At 36.8% G+C, this 26,310-nt stretch overlaps 1 protein-coding gene across 1 annotated transcript; it reads right to left on the reverse strand.

Annotated features, from left to right (window-relative positions):
• Window positions 1-570: 570 nt before the first annotated feature.
• Window positions 571-26,208, reverse strand: LOC122404694. The gene is made up of 6 exons (XM_043408886.1): window positions 25,947-26,208; window positions 24,493-24,642; window positions 11,325-11,485; window positions 7,915-8,017; window positions 2,986-3,572; window positions 571-880 (listed from the first exon to the last, which is right to left on the reverse strand). Exons 1-6 carry the CDS (start codon window positions 26,206-26,208, stop codon window positions 662-664), a joined length of 1,482 nt encoding a protein of 493 aa, XP_043264821.1. The 3' UTR covers window positions 571-661.
• Window positions 26,209-26,310: the final 102 nt, after the last annotated feature.

A 26,310-nucleotide genomic window follows, 5' to 3' on the forward strand; every position in this document is an offset into this window, starting at 1 on the left:
TTTATTATCGGCTGCGCGGCGTTTATTAATTTAAAAAATAATCGCAAAGTTCGCACGCGTTGAAACATTTACACGAAGGGATTAATACTGCCAACCGATGCAACGAGCACGATAAATAAATAATTTTTATATCCATTTCGTGTCGATTGTAAATTATATGTTTAAAATTCATCGGAGTGAATTATTTTCGAACTCCCGGCTATTTTATCTCGTAAATTTCGAATCGTTTATAAATTAAAGAAAATATCAGGTTTTAGTATTTAATTACACTTTTTTTACAACACAATAGTTTGGTAGCTTCTCGAGCGCCATCTCTACAAAAAAAAATTCTGCATTCGAGGTAAGTAATAAAAAAAAAAAATCTAATCCACAGAATTAAAAATTTCAGTGCACCTCATCTTGTAAATATTAAACGAAGCATAAACGAATCTCACCCAGAGTGTAAAGTTAACGCAAAACGTTAAAAATAAAATCGTGAGTCGCAGATATATAAAAAAAAATGAAACAAATACGTCACCAGAGGTATGAAATTACTCTCTGCGAAGGGTTTAAATATTTATGTGGCTATGATCGATTGACTGAAGGGTATTAATGTACGGTCGACCCGTATGAATTTCAGACTCCTACCTTTCCACTCCTGAACTCGTTTATCACTAGCTGTTCAAGACACGCAAGGTAATTGTTCGTACACAAGACACATGCCAATATTGTCCTCCAGCGTGGTCCCTGTGTCCTGTCCAGGACCAAAAGCCACCCTTATACGGAAGGGCGTTGCCCAAGTCTCCACGCGACAGTTCCCTTCTTCGTCCACCTCGTTCTCGTCGCACAGAGAATTACCACAGTGTTCGAGGTTGCAAATTCCAGCCTCGTTGTTCCCAGGCTGCAACCAAAATTTCCCAAACATGAAATTTAAATTCCTTAACGATCCCCAAACTTCATTAATTCCATCCCATCCCTTAAAATTCTATCGTTTGTTTCTTCAAATTACGTAAAATTAATAATTTCGTACTATTACAAAATTGATTCAAATAAATCTCATAGGATCAAGAAAAAATTTTAATGCGAGATTCTGGAGACCAAAATAAGACGAAAATCAAGAATACCAATTTGTTGATCGAGGCTCCGTTAAAAAGTTATTAACGATTAAAGTTAAAGTGTGCACACTATCGCGTTCAAACGTTAATAACTTCTAAACGAAGCCTCAATTGACAAATCACTATTCTTGATTTTCGACTTATTTTGGCCTCTAGAATCTTCCATTTAAATTTTCCCCCGGAAACTCCCTGTTTATAAATTTTGGAAATTTTTGGAAATCACGAAATGTTAAATTAATTAGAATAAATACAATTTAAAAGTATTTTATAGTTGTCCAAATTAATTTTCCCATTAAAATTTTTGGAAATCACGAAACGTTAAATTAATTAGAATAAATACCATTTAAATGTATTTTATAGTTTCCCAAATACCCACGAAAATATTGTTTGACTAAATAAACACATTAATAACGGAAAGAAATGTGTTTGGAAATGACATTTTCAGACTTTTGGCATCCGCGTCATAATATTTCACGGCGCAGAGCTCGCCAAAGTCACGCGTTATGCATATTGTTAGCGGTCATGAAAAATGGACGAAGCCGACGAAAGGAAAACGGTGTTTCCAGAGTTACGATATTTCGTTACGCGAGGATCTGTCTTTACAATGTCAGGCCTGGCGCGAGAAAACAATTGCATTCGCGGAACGAAATTCTATCCAACGATTTTCCATTCGAGATTTTTCCATTGCTTTGTCTCGCGAATTTTTCACGTAATTTTCTCGAAGACGTAAAATTTTAAACCTTCGTTCGAATGACTCGAACGCATGAATCGATAGATGGTGATGAATACGAAAGGCGTATTAGAGGTAGTTAACGAGTTACGGGAATTTTATTTCAACCGAACATTACACGATTGGTAATTTTTTGCGGAGTACTTACGAGGAAGCAATTATTTCGATCGATAAGCGTTGGCGTATATCGCAGGGGAAAAGAAAGGTAAGTCGTGGTTGAGAGAAATTTTATACTAAAAATATAGAGAATTTGCATAATGTAATAGTTTTTCTCAGAAGAAAAATTTTATATAATAATGCGAATTTTGCAGAGATAAAGTACATATAAATCTAGTTAAATCGCTTCTTTTGAGGAAACAAGCCTATTTCTAAAAAACTACTATAGTTTCTTACAATATAAAAGATATATTATACTCTTCGTGTCATAATCACAAATGTACAATTCCATAAATTCTGGAGTTCAAAGTTCTGACATTGTTAAACTGGACAATAACTCACATTTATGAATCAAGTTGAGCGTGTAATAACCATTGTTATCGAGCATGTACATTTGCTATTTTGGCACCGAGTTGGGAACAAAAACACTCAAAATTTAAAGCACATATTTACTGGGAAAAGTAAAAGTTTTCCCATTCGTGGTTCACCAACTCCCAGGTATGGGAATTGGAGGTGTTGCAATTTGTAATTTGCCTAATTTTAAAATCCTTCTAACTGTACACAATTTCTGCAAAGATTCAAAATTTTCAAAGTCCATTTTCACCAATTTGTTAGTAGACTGCGGATGTTTATGCAATTATGGGAAACTTTACAGAATGCACTTTCTATGCAAAAATATAAGAAACACTTAAAGCATGATACTACTGTGGCGTCAGTTCCCGTACTCGCCGCCAGAGGGCCAAGCTCTTGTCTCTCTCGCAAGCGCTCGACCGACCACTAGAATTGCTTTACTGATAAGAATTATTATATTTAAGGGTTGAGAGAACCCTCTACAGACCTTCCATTTTATTAATACATATCAATTAATATATAAATCCGCAGTCTACTCAATTTCCACGCAATCTTCTTTCTTTTCTCTGAGATCTGTAACCTGCTTCTCCAAAATAAGGGGAACAGTGGGACAAATTGGTAAAGTTACTGCCCTCGCAGAATCCAAGATACTACCGTGATAAATTCCTCGAAGTCACAAGGGATGAGCACCCTGTCCCTGCATCGTTCCTGGCCATTGGACTGACCATTCGAGGCGACATCCTGCTCCATGGGATTCGACGCGTTAATCGAAGAAGCCATTTCCTGCTCCATGGGGCTCGTTCCTGATCCCTCGATATCCACGTCCGTGTTGTTCGCGGAATTGCCATCGTTGGTCATATTCTGCGTCGAGTTTCCAGCCGAATTCTCGACAACTAAGGACTCGTTGGAGCTGGTGTTGTTCAGGTTCGCGACCTGCATCCTTCGCGGACCTATTCGGAACGAGTCAGCTGTGCAAGGTACGTAGGAAATCCCGCACATCCCCCTTTCTTGGCGCACGCAAATCAGGTAATCCTGGTCGGCGAGGAATCTACCGTTGGACAAATAATTCAGCGTCTTCAGGGTACCGTTCGAGCCTTGGAAGTGCTGGAGACATCCGATCGGCGCACGCTGCTCGAAATCCAATTGGACGATCCGCATCTCCCACATGCGGGACTGCAGACCGCCGGGCAACCGGAAGTCCAACGTTAGGGGCTGATCGTCCTCGTCCAGGTCTATGTACACTGTAAAAAATACGGTCTGAACGGATCAATTCACTGCAAAGAGAGGTTAAAACGGATGTGAGACGATAATAATAGTTCGAAGATCATGTTTTATTGAAGGTCTACCGGATATGCTTCTTTTAAAGCAGAGTAATTAAATTGGCAATTTTTCGTTGGAATATTCGTGGGTGATTTTGAAAATTATTGTATTTGTTTGCTCTTGAGTGGAGTGGAGTTTCGTTTTTTTAATTTTCCAGGTGAATGGTGGAATAAAATATGTGTAGAATGAATTTAGTTCGAAGTTGAAACGGATGTGACCCATAGATGATAATAATAGTCTGAGAATTATATTTTATTGAAGGTTTAGGTTAGGTCTGGCTTAGAGGGTGAAATATAGTTGGTGTTTTTTTAAATTAATTTCGTTTGTTTGCTGTTGAGTGGATTAACGTTTCGATTTCTTAATTTTCCAGGTGAATGATGAAATGAAATGTGTGCAGACTGGTTTAATAAGATCCTTGGGGGCTCGAGCGTTGAGGTGTGGATGGTTGGATGGAGAATAGTCGATTAGATCAGTGGTTGGCAATCTTTCTTATCTTCCCCTACGATAAACGTTATTTATTTCTGTGTTTATTTGTCAGATCATGGGAATTTAAAGTTCGTAGACTATAGTGTGCTCCAAAAGACTATAATTAAATGGATATCATGACCATTGTGAGTCGCTAGTTATTTGAACCTAATTCTTTATTTTTGCAACGTGGAGCCACGTATTTATTGATTTATAATATTAAAAGACAGTACTTTCGGTGGCTTCACATTTGTGTATGTTTCATTGTGGCGCCAGGAGTTGAGAATCACTGTATTACACTATAGCAGAGGCTTTAGAAGCCAAGCTAGCAGGTGTCATCTGATACCGTTTAAAATAAATAAAGCTACGGAACGTTTGACAACGGCCGACGTCGAACTAAATCCAGGGATCTTATTTGACTTGTTCAGCTCGACTTAGCTACTGATATACATCAGGCGTTCAATAAGTGATGAGAATTATGACACGCTCCGTATACAATGTAGTATTACGCGAAACTGTGCTTAGTACAGTTGAGCCCTGAATCATCGATTAGTGGAACAATTAGTTATCTATCTTTTCACGAAGTGTGTCTATCGTTCGAGAACCCTTGCACACCTTACGAAGATCGAGAGATTTATTTCTCGTCAAATCGAACAGAAATTTTAAAAACCACTGTAATTATTCGGTAAAATATCATCACGAATTTTCGTCAAATCTAGAGTTGATTTTGACGCGTTAAAATTACCCAAAAATGAGAAAGGAAACACAGATTTAATTCGTGGAAAATTGATTTTCAGTAACAATTTTATAATGGAATTTTAACTGCACGAAATTGTTCAGTTTATCGAGCTTCTCTATTGCAAAGTCGAGAAACGAACGCGAAGGCATCGTCTCTCAACGCTCGTTGCTTTGCATTAATTTTCTTTTTTCTTTTCGCGCTACGGTTTTTGCCCGGGAGATTGATCGTTTCGCGCCTTTCCGTAGTAGCGATATTGCCGAGATTTTAATCGCGACCCACCAACTTCCCGCGAAGATTTATCGCACGGATTGGGTTTATTAATCGCCAACGGTATTATGTAACGAGAAACAAGAAGACTCGCGCAACTCGAACGCCACGGGTCTCCGGGCAAACGAAATATAATTTTCGGAAACCCTTGACTCGCGTGTTCGAAAATAAACGAGATTATCGACACGCAATATTGATACAATGGCGTAAATTTTCGTGATATTATAATTACATGTAATTTTATTCATTTGCTACGAATACTTGAAAATTACCACGATTTGAAAATTACTTGCCTGGTGACCATATTTAATCCCTCCATTTTATGGTACGATTTTTTAAATTAAAAAATTCCACATTTTCTGGACTTTTAGAACGTTGGAACAGACTCGAAAGTAATGAATTTATTTTTGTTATTACTAACCTTAAAAAAATATATATATATAACCCTTTATTTTATCTACTTTTTGAATTTTTTTTGGCGACCAGGCATATTTAAACCCTCCATTTTATGGTACGATTTTTTAAATTAAAATATTCTACATTTTCTGGACCTTTAGAACGTTGGAACAGACTTGAAAGTAATAAATTTATTTTTGTTATTACTAATCTTTAAAATATATATTCCTTTTTTTTACCTACTTTTTGAATTTTTTTTTTTTAGTCTGTTCCAAATCCAGAGAAAAGGACTTCATTTTGAGCTGATTTATTCAAATTTAAATTGCAAATGCAATGAATTTATTTATACTATATATATATATATATTAATTTAATACGGTTCTAACGGTGATAAAAATTGTTTTTGTCATTACTAATCTTTAAAATATATATTCCTTTTTTTTACCTACTTTTTGAATTTTTTTTTTTTAGTCTGTTCCAAATCCAGAGAAAAGGACTTCATTTTGAGCTGATTTATTCAAATTTAAATTGCAAACGCAATGAATTTATTTATACTATATATATATATTAATTTAATACGGTTCTAACGGTGATAACAATTTTTCTTGTTATTGCTAATCTTAAAAATATATGTATATATGTATATACAGGGTGTTCGGCCACCTCTAGCAAAAATTTTAATGAGCGATAGTAGAGGCCAAAATAAGACGAAAATCAAGAATACTAATTTGTTGATGGAAGCTTCGTTAAAAAGTTATTAACAATTAAATTTAAAAATTTCAAATCGTTCTGGAAAAATTATTTTCGGTTGCGGGGGTCAACTACAATCATTTTTGGTGAGTACACATACCTCCGAAATCCTATCTACTTTCGAGAAAAAAAATCGAGTAGGTGCTGAAATTTTTCGGCGAAAAAAAATTTTTCAAATCGTTCTAAAAAAATTATTTTCGGTTGCGGGGATCAATTACAATCATTTTTTATCATTACACATACCTCCGAAATTGTACGCACTTTCGAGAAAAAAATTCCTTACTGAAAATCCAATTAGGTGCCTAAATTTTTCAACGGAGAAAAAAAATTGCAAATCGATGTGGAAAAATTATTTTCGGTTGCGGGGGTCAATTACAATCAGTTTTTGTCATTAGACATACCCACGAAATCCTGCCCACTTTCGAGAAAAAAAATAGAGAAGGTGTGAAATTATTCAAGAAAATTAAAAAATTGCAAATCGTCGTGGAAAAATTATTTTCGGTTGTAGGGTTCAATTACAGTCATTTTTGGTGAATAGACATACCCCCGAAATCTTGCGCATTTTCGAGAAAAAAATTCAGTAAGGGCGGCACTTTAAACGTTAATAACTTTTTAACGAAACTTCCATCAACAAATTAGTATTCTTGATTTTCGTCTTATTTTGGCCTCTACTATCGCTCATTAAAATTTTTGCTAGAGGTGGCCGAACACCCTGTATACATATATTCCTTTTTTTTACCTAATTTTTGAATTTTTTTTTAGTCTGTTCCAAATCCAAGAAAAAGGACTTTATTTTGAGCCAATTTATTCGAATTTAAATGCAAACGTAATGAATTTATATATATATATATGAATTTAATATGGTTTTAGCGGTGATAAAAATTGTTTTTAAAAATGTTCTGAAAAAAGTTGACAGTCGTTGGGTGAGATAGGTCAGCCGAATATTCTGAATAATATATCAGGGATAATCTGACACTGGTCTATAATTCATACTTTATTCGTTTGTGCGAGCCGTAGGGAAGGCAATCATCGCACGTACCTACGTGACGTCGATCTCTCGCGAGAATAGTCGAGTGACACACATGCACGCGACATACGTATTGTGGAAAACAAGTTACAAAGGTGATCTTGAAAACACAGAATCACCACCACCTGGAACAAAGTTACGTCAACATCCCCTCAAATCAATATCCATCAATAAGTACACAATTTTTATTAACAATCGCCAACTAAAACTTCCACTACGCATAAATTTTTAATAAATTCCTGCAAACAAAGGAAAACAAATAATGATACAATTTTTACGATCATCGTATGATTTTTAAAACTCCAGACTTCGTGATCTAGAATTTTAAGTAAAATGCGTTTTCGGTTCAAATTTTAATCTTTTTTATGGCTGGAATTTTTTTGTAATAAGAATACTTCCATTCCCATTCGCGTATTATACAATTTTCACGATCATCGTATGATTTTTCAATCTCCAGACTTCGTGATCTAGAATTTTAAATGAAATGCGTTTTCGGTTCAAATTTCAATCTTTTTTATGGCTGTAATTTTTTTGCAATGAGAGTACTTGCATTCCCCTTCGCGTATGAGATTGTAAAATTATAAATGTTAATAGAAAGCACGAAGGAACTTCTACTTACAATGCTGGCCACTGTTCCAGCCGCATATTTGAAACACGCTCCTTCCATTTCTGATTTCCATGATATCTTCGTCACATACGCCCGTCCTAGCGTTGGGTTGACCCTACGACGATCGATAAGTGTCGTGAATGAACAAGCCGTGCAGTAAATGCGGGCGATTTTTATCAGTCGGCCAATACATATACATATGTATACCACGCTACTCGAATACTTGAGCCAGTAGATTGTGGCCACCTTTGATCCGCCATACCGTATTCTCGCGGCTTATTAATTAACCAACAGGCGAGCCAGGGATACGGTGAAAAATTTTCTAATAAAACTATCCACTTTAATCCTTCGAATAATTAAACGCCAGACTGATAATTACGGTGTATTTACATGTACCAAAGAAATTAACAGATACTCGAAGAAACGTATAATACAATGGGAAATAAATGTTTGTTCCCTCTAATAGAAAATTACGGTGAATTTTTAAAAATTCAATGCAATAAATTTTTTACAATTTTTTATTAGAAATTACGAATCATTTTGACCATTACTGCATAGCGTTTACGCAGATTGAAAGCGTTTGAACAATGTTAATGAAAACACCCACCAAAGGATCGCTAATATCGAATATTATACGGTTTTATCGACAAGTATCATCGTGGAATTTTCGCTAACTTCGTTTCCGGAGTTTATTGATCACCCGGTGGATTGTGCCTCTCGATATAATTGAGAAGAATACGATTGTTTGTGAAAAATGTACATTTATTTACATTTAAAATTTTTTCTTTTCGAGAGTTAAAATACGTTGAATTTTAGTGGTCAAAAATTGTAAAGAAATGGTAAATACATTTAAAATAGTATGAGAAGAGTGGAAGTTTGAAGGGTTGTAACCCTAAAATTTGTGTCTCTTATTTAAAGAAATGATAAATGCACTTGAAATAATATTTAAAAAAAGGGAGTTTGAGTGGTTGCAACCCCAAAATTTGTGACTCTTATTTAAAGAAATGGTACTTAAATGCACTTATAATAATATTAAAAAAATGATAGTTTGAGTGGTTGCAACCCCAAAATTTGTGACTCTTATTTAAAGAAATGGTACTTAAATGCACTTGAAATAATATTTTCTAACTCTTCTGAGTGGAAGTTTGAGTGGTTGCTACCCCAAAAATTTGTGACTCCTATTTTTAAAAAATGGTAAATGCACTTATAATAATATTAAAAAAATGAGAGTTTGAGTGATTGCAACCTTAAAATTTGTGCCTCTTATTTAAAGAAGAATGGTAAACTTATTTAAAATAAGAGAATGGAAGCTTAAAGGGTGGTTGCAACCCCCAAATTTATCTCTTATTTAAAGAAATGGTAAATGCACTTGAAATAATATTAAAAAAATGAGAGTTTGAGTGGTTGCAACCCTAAAATCTGTGTCACTTATTTAAAATAAAAGAATGAAAGTTTGAAGGGTGGTTGCAACCCCAAAATATGTTTCTCCTATATTCACTTCCAAAATTTGTTGCATTTTCCATTTCTATTTGACTTGTAACTTTGATAGCAAATCTGTAACATAAAAAAACTTCAACGAAACAGTGCCATTTTTAAATTGAATCCTGCGATTCAAAGATGGCGACCTTACCTCCCTGGTCGCCTCGTACCTCGAAACTCGCGCGATTCCGTTACAACCACCGACTCACGCGTTATTTTAAAAACTGTTTAGCGTTAAAGTTCGCTTAAATCGTGGTTCGAGGAGATGTACAAGTTCCCTGGAAGCCCCCATTAAAAATTCCGGAGTTTGTAACTTAATTTACCCAGCCCGTGGAAGCGTTTCAAGTTTTATCCGGCCGCACGAAACAAAAGGGCCCTCTATATACAATGAAATATAACGGAAAAAGCCATCGGGAATGCGAGAAAAAAAAAACCTTCCCCGCAACGTAGTTAGCGAAACATAAACTAAATTCCCGCGACTTTGCCGGGGAACGGCAAACATTTCTGTTATGTCAGGCGTAGTTTATTCCGGGTCCTCGATCGTCCGTCGAATTCGTAAACAAAAAAAAAAAAAACAAAAACCGCCAAACTTTTTCACGATCCCGCGAACCGTTCGTTTTATTGATAATAGTAGGTACGCGAGAATTTTGTAAAAATTTAATTAAAAACGATATATAAAAATAGGAAATAATAAAATTGAGGTTGGGATCAAAATGGACCCAGGAAAATTAAGGAAAATACTCTCGTATCGAAATTCGTTTTATCTATACCTGTATAGTCCTTAAATTATGCAAGATATGATAAATATTTTAGATAAAAATAGTGCTGTTAATGGGGGGCATATAAATTAGTATTTTTCGTTAATCGTTAGTGATAGAATATTCCACGGAATACTACGCATTCCTTTTATTCAAATACATAGTAAAAATAAAAGGTATATTCGATTGAGAATTAAACAGCAAAATAAAACAGAAAATGGAGGTTCCCTCAAAATGGCGTCGGGCAAATTGAAATAATTCATCACTAATATATTGCTATTCCATTTATATTCTAAATTATTAGTGACATTTAATGTAAAAATAAAAAATATATTCAATTAAGAATTAAACAGCAATATAAAACAGAAAATGGAGGAAGTTCCTTCAAAATGGCGTCGGGCAAATTGAAATAATTCATCCCTAATATAATATATTGCCATTCCATATGTATATTCTAAATTATTAGTGACATTCAATGTAAAAATAAAGAATATATTCTATTAAGGATTAACCAGCAAAATAAAACAGAAAATGGAGGTTCCCTCAAAATGGCGTCGGGCAAATTGAAATAATTCATCACTAATATATTGCTATCCATTTATATTCTAAATTATTTGTAACATTCAATGTAAAAATAAAAAATATATTCTATTAAGACAGAAAATGGCGTCGGGCAAATAGAAATAATCGTTCCACTAATCTCGAGATATTTTCCTCCTGCAGTAAATTTAAATTTTATTTAAACATTCGTGGCGTCGAAAGAGCCTTATTACACGACCATAAATGCTCCACTACCCCCCGTGCAAAGGGTAGCGAACCCCCCTGAACCTTTTTCTAAACGGCCCCTCTAAAAAATTCATTCTTCCAACCCGAGTCGACCAGTTAATTTATAACGACGCAATTTCATGCGTCGACCGGGTTGAATTTTACAGGAGCCGTCCCCTCGGCGACCCTATGGCGGCGACGAAGGTATCAGAAGGTTGGAAAAGGTATTTCGGTTAGCGAACCGTCGAGTCGACGATTAAAGGTCAACAGATTTGTTTGGCCAGCGCGTGTCGCGTTTGCTTTGAGTGGAGGGTGGGTGGAGGGGAGGGTGAAACGGGGGTTGAAATCACGAATGCGTAGTATTCCGAGGGGTTAACATGCCGTTAGTGGGGCAAAGAATGATAGAGCTGCGTGGCTTACTATGTTGAAGTGGACGAAATCGATCCTGAGCTGGCTGACCTGCCTATCGATCTTCCGTACGACCACCGAACAGTTCATGGGCCAGTCGATGAGGTTGGGGAAACCAGGGCTGATTACGTAGGTCAGATTATTTTGCACCACGTCCGCGCAGCTCGCCGTGACTTGCGTGCAAAAGAAACGCGTAACGTTGGGCGACGAAAGAGAACGGACCGTGAACGGTCACGGGGCATCGGGCCATTTCCACGCGTGGAAAATCGTTCTTTCCCGGCGGCTCGAAAATATTGATCCGGTCTCCGGCCGCGGATACAACGAATTCGAGTGCGTTCGCGAGCTCGGAGTGTGTTGCGATCACGTGCGTCGATAAAGATTTTGTTTTTCGCGTGAACCAAGGGCTCGCGGGCTTTCGTGACGAACGGTGAAGCGAGCGAGATAACGAATTCGTAAGTCGAGCTCTCGTTGGGAAATTTAACCCTTAAGTGGACTCCGGAGTCTCGAGTGGATTGTATTGCTTGATGTTGATTTTTACCAAATTGGCAAATGGAAATCAACTTGAGGCATTTAAAAAATAATTAACTGATGGAGGATTATATACATTTTTAAATTATTACAGTTGCATGTATTAAACGATTATTTGTTTAAACTTGCGGTCCCAATAATACACTTGAGGGTTAAGGACAACGTTTCCTTGTTATTTACCTATTTTGCAAGTATCAGGGTTCTTCCATTGCAAACAATATTGCAACGCGTTGTGAGTTCAAAGTGACGGTCACCGGTGACCACCGTGGCAATCAACGCGTTGAAAGTGTTTTTTAAGGAATAAAAAATTTTCTTATCTTTTGCCTCGTATAGTTTGCTAGAATCAAGCAATTTTCAAAAAAATTGTTTTTAAATGGGGCGTGTACCACCAGGAGGTCACGCGACAGACAACGCACTGAGAATGTTTTCTGAGAAATGTAAAATATTCTTATTTTTTGCCTCCTATAATTTGCAACGAATCGAGTAATTTCAATTCGGAAATTGTTTTTAAACCGAGCGTGAACCACATGCGGATCACCGGGCAGTTAACGCATTGAGAATGTTTTCTGAGAAACGAAAAATATTCTTATCTTTTGCCTCGTATAGTTTGCTAGAATCATGCAATTTTAATTCGAATCACCTTCCATTCTGAGCATATGATAATTGGTTTTTAATAGGGCGTGTACCACCGGCAGGCCACGCGACAGCCAACGCGTTAGAAATATTTTCTATTTGAAAAATACATTTCTTAAATAAACAAACATCGAGGACGTCTCTAGACTTTCGAATTATTTAAGAAGACTCAAAATCTGTATTTTTCTTTTTTTTTTACCGCGAATTACGCATTATTCAGTCAATTGAACAACGATAAAAAGATCGTGGAGGCGATATAAATTTTTCACCCGGTTTCTTTCGCCTCCTTTCGTACATTTTTGCACGCGTATTCGCAGCTTAGCGAACCGAGCGATGAAATTCTTTTTTTTTCTTTTTACGTCCGCCTAGCATATTGGTACAGCATTTGAATTTCATCTTGAACAGTACGTAGCATCGCTTTGTACAGCGTCCATATTTATGAGGGATTCGAACAATCGTCGATTGACCGTGGGGGTCGCGTCTCATCCTTGGTTTTACGTTTGTACGCGGCGTCGCTGATATTTTTATGTCGCCGTTGATAACGGGAAAAAGAAGTTACTGTACACCCGCGACAGGGAAACTGTGACAACGGTACACGATGAATTATGATACGCGACGAGATAGCACGCGTATACCGTGTTTACGTGTACAATGCGACTAAGATTAATGCCAAGAAACCAGTTTAACACCTAACACGTGACGAGATCATTGATTACGGCTGGTAACTGAATAGCATGTGCCGTACGTGTCTCCGATCTTGTCTCGCCTGCGAATAAATTGGCGACGATTCCTTGAAAAACAACCGTCATTTTCGACTACCGTTATTTTAGAAAGCGGCGAAACAATTTTTTGCTTCGAACACTCGGGCAAAAATATTACGTACATTTCGATGCACTGGCAAGATTATTAAATTATTTTTCCCCGATGCAAAGTCGATCTTTGACACAATCAGAGACACCATATATGTAATAACGAGATTTATGTTTAGACAATAATTAGATGCAGATGGGTTTTATTTTATGGACGTATTTTTATATATTTAATTTGGCAGATTTTCAAAGAAATGCTCTTTCGAAACTGGGAAAACTGTACTTCATGTTTTCCTCTGAATAAAATGTTTACTTCTAATTGATGCATTTTTGAAAAGCTCCCAGCGACCAAATGTTAAAATGAAATAACGTTAATTAAAAAAACGATACGTGTACCATGTAATATAAATTTGTATTATTTTCACGGCGTTATAAACTTGTACAAAGATTATTTTTAAGCTCGAGCGTCTCTAGGTAAGCGAATCGTACGAAAAGCGACGATTTCTTAACCGAGTGAAAATGATGTTCAAAGATCAAGCAGCTGCGTAATTTACATTTTTAGTGTATAATTAGTGAAAGCTTCCCCCGGAGTAGTTTCGTGGCGCGAAACCGCTAACAAGCAATTACGGAGGGTCATTTCGAGCGGTTTCGAAATTTTGAGTAAACTGTTTTCGGGCGCAGGGGTTTATTAATCGCGATCCGAGACGGTCTCGTAAGCAGCCTCGAGCCCCGATAATGAGTTCACATTCATCCATTCAGCGGTCGTTTAAGAGTCACGGAGACTCTATTCAGCCAGCCGCGACCCCGAGGAAACGGTTGGCAGTTCCGCGCGGACGTTTTTCTTCCCCTTTTCGCCCGGGAAACAAGCCAGTGGGCAACCTCAAAAATTGATAGAGCGGCGTCTCTGCAGAAAACCGTGTCTCGTTAGGTCTTTAAGGCCTAAACTTCTCAAACTATCCTCTCATTTCATTTCCCTTACGCCCTTATCCTCCTGCAGAACCCACCAAGCATGCAAAATCGCATTTATGCCATATTTGGCTGACTGGATTTTTTACTATGGAACTGATTAAATTAATTTTTATGTCAAAAGAAAGGTCAGTTGTTTAAAATCAAAATTTATATATCAAAATTGTTTTCAACATAGGGCGTGTACCACCGGTGGGTCACGCGACAGCCAACGCGTTGAAAGTATTTTCTAAGGAACGGAAAATATACTTATTTTTTGCCTCGTATAGTTAACAATGAATCGAGTATTTTAATTCGGATTAATTTTCAGTCTGAGTGTATTAAAATTATTTTTAGATAGAGCCATTAAGTACTGCCATATATGGCTGACAGAATTTTTCACTATGGAATTAATTAAATTAATTTTTATGTCAAAAGAAAGGTCAGTTGTTTAAAATCAAAATTTATATATCAAAATTGTTTTCAACATAGGGCGTGTGCCACCGGTGGGTCACGCGACAGCCAACGCGTTGAAAGTATTTTCTAAGGAACGGAAAATATACTTATTTTTTGCCTCGTATAGTTAACAATGAATCGAGTATTTTAATTCGGATTAATTTTCAGTCTGAGTGTATTAAAAGTATTTTTAGATAAGGCCATTAAATACTGTCATATACAGGGTATTCGGTCAACCCTGGGAAAAATTTTAATGGGGGATTCTAGAGGCAAAAATAAGACGAAAATCAAGAATAGCAATTTGTTGATGGAGGCTTCGTTAAAAAGTTATTAATAATTAAATTCAAAAATTTCAAATCGTTCTGGAAAAATTATTTTCAGTTGCGGGGGTCGATTACAATCATTTTTGGTCATTACACATACCCCCGAAATCCTACGCACTTTCGAGAAAAAAATTCCTTACCGAAAATATAATTTCTGGTCAGAAATGGTTCCTTGAAAATATCTTTAAAAAATCATAACTCCCGAACGGATCGGAGGATTTTAATATTTCAAAAGGCAAACGACGCGTATTTTAGTATAAAATATGTAGAAATTCTAACAATATTGAAAAAGTTGTTCCTTGGCCCCGTAAAGTTAGAAAAACCCCATAAAAATGGTCCAATTTTCAAACGGCCATAACTCCTACAATACTCAATGGATTTCATTGAAATTTTTTTCTGAAATAGTGCTTATGAGTACCTACAAAAAAGTATCAGACAACATTTCTGTACAGCGTCAAACAAAATTAGTAAAAGTTAAAAATGAATTTTCAAGAAAAATCGACAAGGGGGTAGTTGCTGGAATTTTTCGGCGAAAAAAAAAATTTCAAATCATGCTGGAAAAATTATTGTCGGTTGCAGGGGTCAATTACAATCATTTTTGGTCAATAGACACAACCCCGAAATCTTACGCACTTTCGAGAAAAAAATTCGAGTGGGTGGACAAAATCGATTAAATTAAAAAATTTCGAATCGTTCTGGAAAAATTATTTATCATTGCAGGGGTCAATTACAATCATTTTTGGTGAATAGACACAACCCCGAAATCCTGCGCATTTTCGAGAAAAAAATTCGAGTGGGTGGACAAAGTCGACAAAATTAAAAAATTTCGAATCGTTCTGGAAAAATTATTTATCGTTGCGGGGGTCAATTACAATCATTTTTGGTGAATAGACATACCCCCGAAATCCTGCGCATTTTCAAGAAAAAAATTCAGAATATTTTGGCCTCTAGAATCCCCCATTAAAATTTTTCCCAGGGGTGAAGAAGCTAACAAAATTAATTTTTACGTCAAAATTAGGGTCACAAATATAAGTACAGTGACAAATTTTAAGTTAAGTAGCTTACAATTGTCTTAAATAAAAATTCCACTTGCTCACTAATTCTTCGTATAATACGATCCTCAACCTATTTATTTACCTTCTACATTGGACAAACTTAAGAAAATACGCGTAACAAATAAGATAAAAAATATAATTGCAAACACACAAGTGTCTTCTCATCAAAAGAAAGGTTAGAAATATAAATTCTGTGACTTAAATAAAAATTATCATTGCCTCTTCGTATAATACGATCCTCAACCTATTCATTTACCTTCTACATTGCACAAACTTAAAAAAACACATCTAACAAATAAAACAAATATAATTGCAAGCACACGAGTGCTTTAATGTCAAAATCTAAAATCACTCGAAATAGTTAACAAACAATTTTTCACGAACCCGACTCGACACAATGAACGCAGAAGTTCCGAGCCAGAGATGTTTTAAAATAGCTCGCCGCGCGAATTAAAAGTAGCCTAGTTGAAAAACAAGGTCGAGACATTCGGAAACTGGTTGAAACTACGGTCTCGGCTCTAAAGAATATATTCAGTTATGCGTAATAGTATGTAAAACAGGTGTTACTGACCGAGAGCCGACTGATAGGAAGATCCGTTCACCGTCCGACTAAAAATACTTTCTCTCCGAATCATTCATAAAAACGATTACGTCCCAATTAAAGTCGGAGCGTAGAAAAGATTACGGCTCGGGCGCATAATTCATCCGTGAAGTGGGCAATAAACGGTACCGGGTATGGTTAATAGCTTCGTGGGGAAATCGTTCAAATTTTACCGACACAGTCACGAATAACTCCAAAGTTTCTAACAACGAAACTTTGGCTTTGCCTGTCGAAACTTCCCAACCGAGCTATAATTTTAACTGCATCGATATTGACCGTGCATCGTGACTCTTCCGCCTCGGTGATCTCGAAAATATTGTTCCTCGATGTTCTACGCAGACCACGAAAATAAAAATTGACAAGAAAAAGTCGAGATAAACGTTCGATAGTTGACAGACCGCGTCTTATCGCGGTCGGAATAAAATTTCTCACCGTGGGGCTAATGGCGACTCGAACCGCCGAGAATTACGTCAGATACAACCCCGTTTTATGCATTGCCGGCCGCTATAGTTCGCAAACAAAATTGTAATAGTCGGAGTTTTGAAAGTAATATCGCCCCGGTCGCTCAGAAATTCAATGCACGTTCGTGCAAAAGTTATCTGGAGCGAATATCAACATTGCGTTCCCTCCTGCAACACCCGCGGCTCTGATCGCTTTGGAACTTCGTGTAATTTTTAAGATGACTCGTCACGAATATCATTACGATTCTATATTGGTGACGAAACGCATTGGAATAAGAATGAAAATTTGTTATTTGTTATATGAAACGCGTCGGAGTGAGAGCAAAAATTGATTGTTTTTTTGTACTTCGAAACACCTTGTGTGTGTTACAATAACCTACTATGGAGCTGTACGACGGTTCTATAGGCAAAAATAAATCGAAAACATGGAACAAAATTGTTTTCAGGAGAATTGATTTTGAAATTGCAGGCAACGATTCGCTAAAATTTTGTATCGCGAGTCCATTGAATCTGCCAAAAAGTAATATTGGAATTTTCAATAAGAAACCTGTAATCATTTTTATTTTAATACCTCTATTAAATAGTGTATTAACACCTTAACGTTCATGCCCGAGTCTGACTGCTTTGAAAAACGATATTTATTGAATCTAATGGTTTAAGGGATGATAATATTTGTTTTCCTTCAAATTATACGTTGGATACAACATTGTAATTAACAAAAACCACATTTTTAGAAACAAATCCAATAAAGAAAACTGATTATTGTTAATTAACCCGAAAAATATGAGCGTTAAGGGGTTAACCATTCTGATAAATTCTAAAGAATTGAAATTGTGTGCAACGTTATGCTAAAATTTTGTATCGCGAGTCCATTGTATCTACCAAAAAGTAATATTGGAATTTTCAATAAGAAACCTGTAATTATTTTTATTTTAATACCTCTATTAAATAGTGTATTAACTATTCTGATGAATTCTAAAGAATTGAACGATTGATATTTGTCAGTATTTTGAGTTTGAAAGAATTTTATTTTTGGCTTTTATCGAAATATGAGATATTTTTGAATCGGTAGGTCGACGAACTGGCATTGTATATTTGTAATAATTATCCGGCGAGCACAGCGACGTTGTTAGGTCTACAAAATCGATAGAAGTTACTTACTTAGCTCAGTTTGATCTAATTTTAGTGATCGTTCAGATTCGTTAACGTGTTAAGCGGCCCATAGACGTGGAAGTTTACGGGTATTTGACCCGCGGGTGTAGTGCAACGTCCTTTTCATGGATCTTTTCGGCAAGAAAGTGCCTTTCAGCGTTCCATCGAATTGAACATCGAAAAGTTCGTTAGAAAAAATAGATAAAGTCCAAACTAATTAACACTTTACTGCCACATCAACAGTGGAACTAAAACAATTCTCAAGTTGACATGTTAAAGAAAATAAATTTTATTGAAGTTATGAATATAAGTACTACGATGAGTTTTAAGTTATGTAGTTTACAATTGTCTAAAATCAAAGTTTTCGTCTCGTGAACAATTTTATCGTTCTAAATTGGCAGTCAACGTGTTAATTAATTGCAGGTTTCAAACTAAATACAAGGTGTTTCCACGCTGATGACGATACGACTCGAAAAATTGTTCAATATTGAATTTACAGACTTATAAATATCAGCAAAATGGCGGCAATTAAATTGTCCAAATACAATACAAGAAATCAAATAAAACAATTTTCTTCACAAGGTGTTTCCACGCTGATGACGATACGACTCGAAAAATTGTTCATTATTGAACTTACAGACTTATAAATATCAGCAAAATGGCGGCAATTAAATTGTCCAAATACAATACAAGAAATCAAATAAAACAATTTTCTTCACAAGGTGTTTCCACGCGGATGACGATACGACTCGAAAAATTGTTCATTATTGAACTTACAGACTTATAAATATCAGCAAAATGGCGGCAATTAAATTGTCCAAATACAATACAAGAAATCAAATAAAACAATTTTCTTCACAAGGTGTTTCCACGCTGATGACGATACGACTCGAAAAATTGTTCATTATTGAACTTACAGACTTATAAATAGTAGCAAAATGGCGGCAATTAAATTGTCCAAATACAATACAAGAAATCAAATAAAACAATTTTCTTCGCAAGGTGCTTCCACACTGACGATACGACTCCAAAAATTGTTCATTATTGATTTTCCCTACTTATAAATATTACCAAAATGGCGGCAATTAAATTGTCCAACCAAATACAATACAAATTGTTCATTATTGAATTTCCCTACTCATAAATATCAGCAAAATGTCGACGATTGAATTGTCCAACCAAATAGAATCCAAAAATCAAATAAAAAAATTTTCTCTTTGAAATTTTAGGTAGAAAATAATCACAACTGTTTTCACGTAATGAAAATAAATAAATACTGTCTTATTTGACCCACAATAGTCGATTGATTCTTGGATACGATATTAAAATAGAGCCATTTGAATACTAATTTAAATATTCAAATTTGATATCCCAGCGAATATGCGTAAAATATGCAAATAGTAAATTGTTCGAACAGTCGAAATGCAGATGCGTTTGTAGTTTCGGCGCTGGTATTTGTCAAGCGTCCGTACACGTGTAAACTGGTGCACTGATACACGCATAAACTTAACCATCTCGCTGCTAAGTAATAAATAGTTAAAGCACGTATACGCACGAAGTGAGCGGGCTCTGGCCAAAACACGTGTACACGCGAAATAAGCGGCTCTGCTTGCAACACACGTACACGTGTATTTAATGCACGCGAAATAACGGCCTGTGTTCTTTGTGACGGATTACACGGGCACACGTGTTACGTGCACCTATATTGAACGACCGTAAAAAATACTGATCATCAGCACACATACGTTCGTTCCATTCATTGACCGTTTTGTTAATTGTAAATTGAATAATGGATGTAAATGAAATTGTGTCAAATATATATTATACTTCAACGAATGATACGATATATTTCGAACAGACCAATTAACACTAGAACTACCGACAATTATAGTGTGTTTATTTGTACCAAGGAAATTGAAACGATAGACACGCGAAGAAATATATAATGCAATGAATTATTCTCTTATAGAAAATTACGATTTTTCAAAAATTCAGTCGAGTAAATTCTTTACAAGTTTTATTAGAAATGGGTAATTTTGACTGGTTTGGTAGTTCTAGTATTAATATTATGTACGAGCGTTAAATTTCACGATTTATTTTATTTTTCAATTATCAACACGTTCACTGTTCGTGACACGTATATGGGGCACACCGCCGTGCTATTCGATACGACGCTGAGACATTGGACAGTGAACGTGTTAATGTTACGTAGGAGCGTAAAAGTCGAGGAATTCTTGACAAAATTGTAAAATAATAAAACTGATCCAGGAGTTGGGTACTAGACAACCGTAATTCCCTGTTTATTCTACTCATATTATACATTTTTTACATCGTTAACCCGTAGGCGGCTCGAACCGAATTAAATTTAAATTTTAAATTTAATTTCTGAGAACTTGCTCGCCTCCCGTACCGAATAAAAAGTTTCCAAAAAAAGAGAGAAAAAGAGAATTCTCTGGAATTCCCCAGACGGTGGTAACAAGGTATTGCGGACACCGTGCTTTGTCTGTAACGAATATGACCATCGTGGCCCTTATTTTCATCGTTTTCTTAAATGGCTGATGCACGGACACCTGGTATCTTGTTATATGCAATCTCGTTTCTTTCGTTGGTTCGCCAGCGATTTACGAGTCACTTGTTGATGGCTGGTCGAGTAAACGAGCGCAGAATCGCGATGGTTCTGGTGCACATTGTCTAATAGCGTTCCAGTGGCCTTTGAAGGCGATCGCGAGGAGGAAATTGGCGAAAAGGTCGACGAGGAGACGATCGTCTATCTGGGACGCACGAGCAAGACACGAGGCAATTAAATAACTGTATAACTTGTGCCATACATTCTCCCCCGGGCACGCGAGCTTGTATCAAGCGTTTCCTCTCGTTCCTCCCGTTTCACGTGCTCTTTTCCCCGTTTCTTTTCCGTGACCAACGAGAACGCGTTCCTCGAGATCGTTCCTGTGGCCGCGCGCAGCTATCGCGATACCGTTAACAATAATCGACGCTCACTAAACCGAATTATTACCGAACGCCTGCCACCAGGAAACCGATGTCGACCAATCGATGTCGTTAATAAGGTGCGCGTCCCGATTACCCGGTTACACATTTTTCTACGATTCGGCGCCGTGCGAGCGGAGAGGACGTTGAAAAATGAACGATCTTTTGCGTCGTTTGGAAGCGAAAACATCAACTAGTCGGATGATGGAACATTGAGACGAATTGGACAATTTTAATTCGTGTCATTTTTCAGTCTGAGTGTGTTAAAATTGTTTTTTAATGGGGCATGAACCACTGGCGGGTCACGCGACCGCCAACGTGTTTTCTGAGAAACGAAAAATATTCTTATTTTTTGCCTCGTATAGTTCGCAACGAAACGAGTAATTTTAATTCGGATTAATTGTCAGTCTGAGTATATCAAAATGGTTTTTTAATCCAGGCGTGAGCCACATGTGGGTCACGCGACAGCCAACGCGTTGTGAATGCTTACTATGAAACGAAAAATATTCTTATTTTTTGCCTCGTATAATTTGCAACGAAACGAGTGATTTTAACTCGGATTACTTTTCAATCTGAATGTATTGAAATTATTTTTAAATAGAGTCATTAAATACTGTCATATGTGGCTGGCAGAATCTATCACTATGGAGCTAACAAAATTAACTTTGACGTCAGAAGAAGGGTCACAAATACAAGTATAGCAGTCTTGCATCAAAATTTATATATTAAAATTGTTTTTGAAGAAGACGTGTACCACCAGGAGGTCACGCGACAGCCAACGCATTGAGAATGCTTTCTGAGAAACAAAAAATATTCTTATCTTTTGCCTCGTATAGTTTACAACGAAACGATTGATTTTAATTCGGATTAATTGTCAATCTGAGTATATCGAAATTGTTTTTAAAGAAGACGTGTACCACCAAGAGGTCACACGACAGTCAACGCATTTAGAATGCTTTCTGAGAAACGAAAAATATTCTTATTTTTTTGCCTCGTGTAGTTTGCAACGAAATCAGTAATTTTAATTGGGATTAATTTGCAGTCTAAGTACATCGAAATTGTTTTTAAAGAAGACGTGTACCACCAGGAGGTCACGCGACAGCCAACGCATTGAGAATGCTCTCTGAGAAACGAAAAATATTCTTATTTCTTGCCTCGTGTAGTTTGCAACGAAATGAGTAATTTTAATTCGGATTACTTTTCAATCCGAGTGTATTAAAATTATTTTTGAAGAGGCCGTGTACCACATGTGGGTCACACGACAGCCAACGCATTGAGAATGCTTTCTGAGAAACGAAAAATATTCTTATTTTAATTCGGATTACTTTTCAATCTAAGTGTATGAAAATTATTTTTGAAGAGGACGTGTACCACATGTGGGTCACGCGACAGCCAATACATTGGGAATTCTTTCTGAGAAACGAAAAATATTCTTATTTTTTGCCTCGTATAGTTTGAAACGAAATCAGTAATTTTAATTCGGATTAATTTGCAGTCTAAGTACATCGAAATTGTTTTCAAAGAAGACGTGTACCACCTGTGGGTCACGCGACAGTCTACGCATTGAGAATGCTCTCTGAGAAACGAAAAATATTCTTATTTTTTTTTGCCTCGTATAGTCGTACGATTAGTTGATTTTCAAAATCGATTTCCTAGAAAATAACGAATTTTTACGCTACATTGAAAGATAAACATGCGAAACTAAAATTTCATATTCGATGAAAATAATCATATTTTTTTCGTACAATTATTTTGCCATATACTCTCGTGTACACATATACAATACGACGGAAGTTTCCATCAGGAAAGCGGTAAAATCTCGGAGCAAGTTCACTCTACCGATATTAATGGCGGAATACATCGCGTAACAAAGTTTCAGACACGATATCCGTGAAATGTTCACGCGAAATGAAAATAGAACGTGTACGGCGGTTCGGTACAGAAGGCTGAGCAATTTGCGATTCGCGGTACACGATGTAGGTGGAAACATTCGGTGCAGATAGTGGAAATTTTATTTAATTTTCAGGATAAAACAAATCCGCGCGACTCTGTTAACCCGGCGAATACTCGCGCGGTGTAAATTTCGTCGCTCGTCACACGCTGCACGGCAAAGCCTCGGTTAATCCGCCATTACGGCAGGTAAAATTGCCAAGGGATAAAAAAAAAAAATATGAAAATATTTGAAAAATTATTTTCTCGTATGCAGTGCAGCTTGCACCATTGGTAATTTGAAGTATGGAAATATAAACAAAATTATTAACGTTATAGCCTATCTAAAATCACTCGAGCAGCAAACTGAATCGAAAGTCTGATAATAATAACTACGGTTACGTCATATAATTACGAATAATAAAAAGACAGTTATATAATAATTATCACTAGTCCTGTTATACAACGGGGTCGTTTCAATTTAAAACAGATTTTCAAGAATTGGCAATTATTTCATTGGAAATAGGTTCCCCGAGCACGTAATACCAATTAAATCGATTAAAAGCAGATTCCAAACATTAAGAAAATTGCCTCGCGCGAGAACCATTATGCATATCCATCCTATAATAATTTTATATTAATATAATTTCATTTTTAAACGTGCATTGAATCTAAATGAAACGACTCGAGATCCATTGAAAATAATTTACTGAAAAGCAGTTCAGAAAATTAAATACGCGCTAGACAAAAATTTTATAATATAGCTGCATAAATGAAACGAAGAATTTATCGTATCGTTAAAAACCCGATATCAACGAGAGCTCGAAGTAATCTGCAGGAAAATACGAATAAAAGAACACCGAACACGGAAAATGTTTTAACTAAAATTACGCGGATAATAAAAAGATTCTAACGGGGCCGCTCGAATAGCGAATCAACTGGTAAAATAATTCTGCATTCCGTGCGCCCGGATCGGCTAATATCACTTTTCACGCGAAAATCTACGCACGCAACACACTCTGTCGTTTAACGATTACCTCGACAAGAATTTTCGCGAATTTCAACGGTCGAAACAATCGAACGGAACGGATCGTTGATCGTCGCGATAAATGACGAAAAATTCATTACACGCAACGCGGAAATGCCACCCGGTTTAATTATCGATATCCGTCGCGAAGCTCTCGAAAATTTTAACAACGCCCACGTACCCGAACGTTTGTAACCGCGGCTTGAACATTCTGGGCACAGAATCTATAAAACGTTCGCGAATCGAATGATTTGAGGTATAATAGTTTGGACTTACATATGCAGCACACGCCGAAACCGAGTGCACACGGTCCATGGGACTTTCCTTGCTGAATGCGGCACTCATACGTGTTCATGCATATGCCTCGTCGTCGTTTGTCCTGGGACAGACACTCCTCTTGCACGGGGATGGGAAAGAAGTTTAGAACTGCAAGGGGTTGCAAACGTGAGAACAAAAATAACAAAAGGAAATGACAAAATTGCGCTCTACGATACAACGTTTCACTTACGATCGCTTTTTTAACCTCAAAAACTCTCAAAGCCGCTTTTAAAAAGGATTTTAGACTCCACGCGATCGAACAAGAATTTCTTTGCACCTTCTTATGACTTACAAGCCTTAAGAATGTACCAGAAAAATCTTAGGTTATTTCTAAGACTGCGAATCTTTATGCACATTTATATTCTTAATTAATATGAATTAATGAAGTAAGAGAGCTTTGTAGGGGATTGTCTCCATCTCTAAATAGAATAATTCTCACCAGTAAGACGATTCTAGCAAACTCTGTTTTAGGCGCCGAGATATTAGATGATTGGTCGAGGAGCGTATGTACAAACTGTCGATCGAGTGCTTGCGTGGGACACAAGAGTGTAGCCCTCTGGTGGCGAGTACGAGAAGTAACGCCACACTCGTGTTTCTTATATTTTTGCATATTAAATGCATTCTATAGTTTCTCGAAAATTGAAAAGGCCTGAATTTTTGTACCCAACGACACGATTAAGGATATTTTTACGCAATGTTTTCTAAAGCAAAACTCTAGCTACAGTCTTCTATCGTTTGAGATACGGGAATTTCACGGGGCTCAATTTCAATGTAACTGTTAGAATTCGTGAAATTTAAATGCGCACGAGAACCGTTTGCCCGCAGCGCTCTTGTAATTCATGAATATTATAATTAACGCTACCTGAATCTTGTGCTCATGGAGTGTTATGCGCTTCGTTCCATGTAGCAAAATTGCATTCTATTCGGATTGATAAACATGGGTAATGAATAAACAATTAGCGAAATAATTCATGGGCATTCGATATTTGTGGTAAGAAATTATCAAATGCAATTGTCACGTTGAGTTCAGGCGCGTTTCCAAACTTTATTTATTAAATCACGACAGCGACGAAAAATAATTTCAAGCACGTCCATCTGTGGTATTTTGCATCGTTCGGAAAACAATTGAATTTTTCGACGAGCTGGTTTTTTAAATGCATAAAACTGCCCGCGTCAGCGTTCGACGCCATCGTCATTATTCAATCGCGACGCGTTGAAAAATTGCGCTGTTGCTGAAAAAATACGATATCCGCGCGAAGTCCGAACAATACGTCGAATAAATTTTAATTATAGAATTATTGCGTCAGACTTTCAATATTTTCGCGACTCGAAACGTATTTATAATCGAATGAATAAATAAATAAGAACAGGGAAGAGAGACTGAGCCAGAAAATGGCGGCCTAGAAGCTTACCCCTCGAGATGGAATATCTGTCGAAAACGTTTCCATCGTACGGTCTTTCGACGGTTTGGGTAAGATGAGGACTCGTGTTAGAACTCGGCCACAGATTGAATCCCAACAACGACCACTGATGCGTGTTCAACGGGAAGGCGAGCAGAGCGCAAACACTGCTCGACATCCGCGATAAAACACTCCACCGCACTTCCGTCGAGAACACGACGGTCGTCAGCGCGACGAATTGCACGAGGACGATTGGAAAATGCCTGAGGACCATGATAGGAAACGGAGGTGTGTGTATATAGTTCTCACAAATCTGGAGAACGCGAGCGAAAGACGATGACCGACTGACTGACCGTGCAGCAGCCACCGGGGGCCC

Source organism: Colletes gigas, unplaced genomic scaffold (genome assembly GCF_013123115.1).
Source record: "Colletes gigas isolate AHSC1104 unplaced genomic scaffold, ASM1312311v1 Colletes_gigas_Sc00003, whole genome shotgun sequence".
Lineage (NCBI taxonomy): Eukaryota > Metazoa > Arthropoda > Insecta > Hymenoptera > Colletidae > Colletes > Colletes gigas.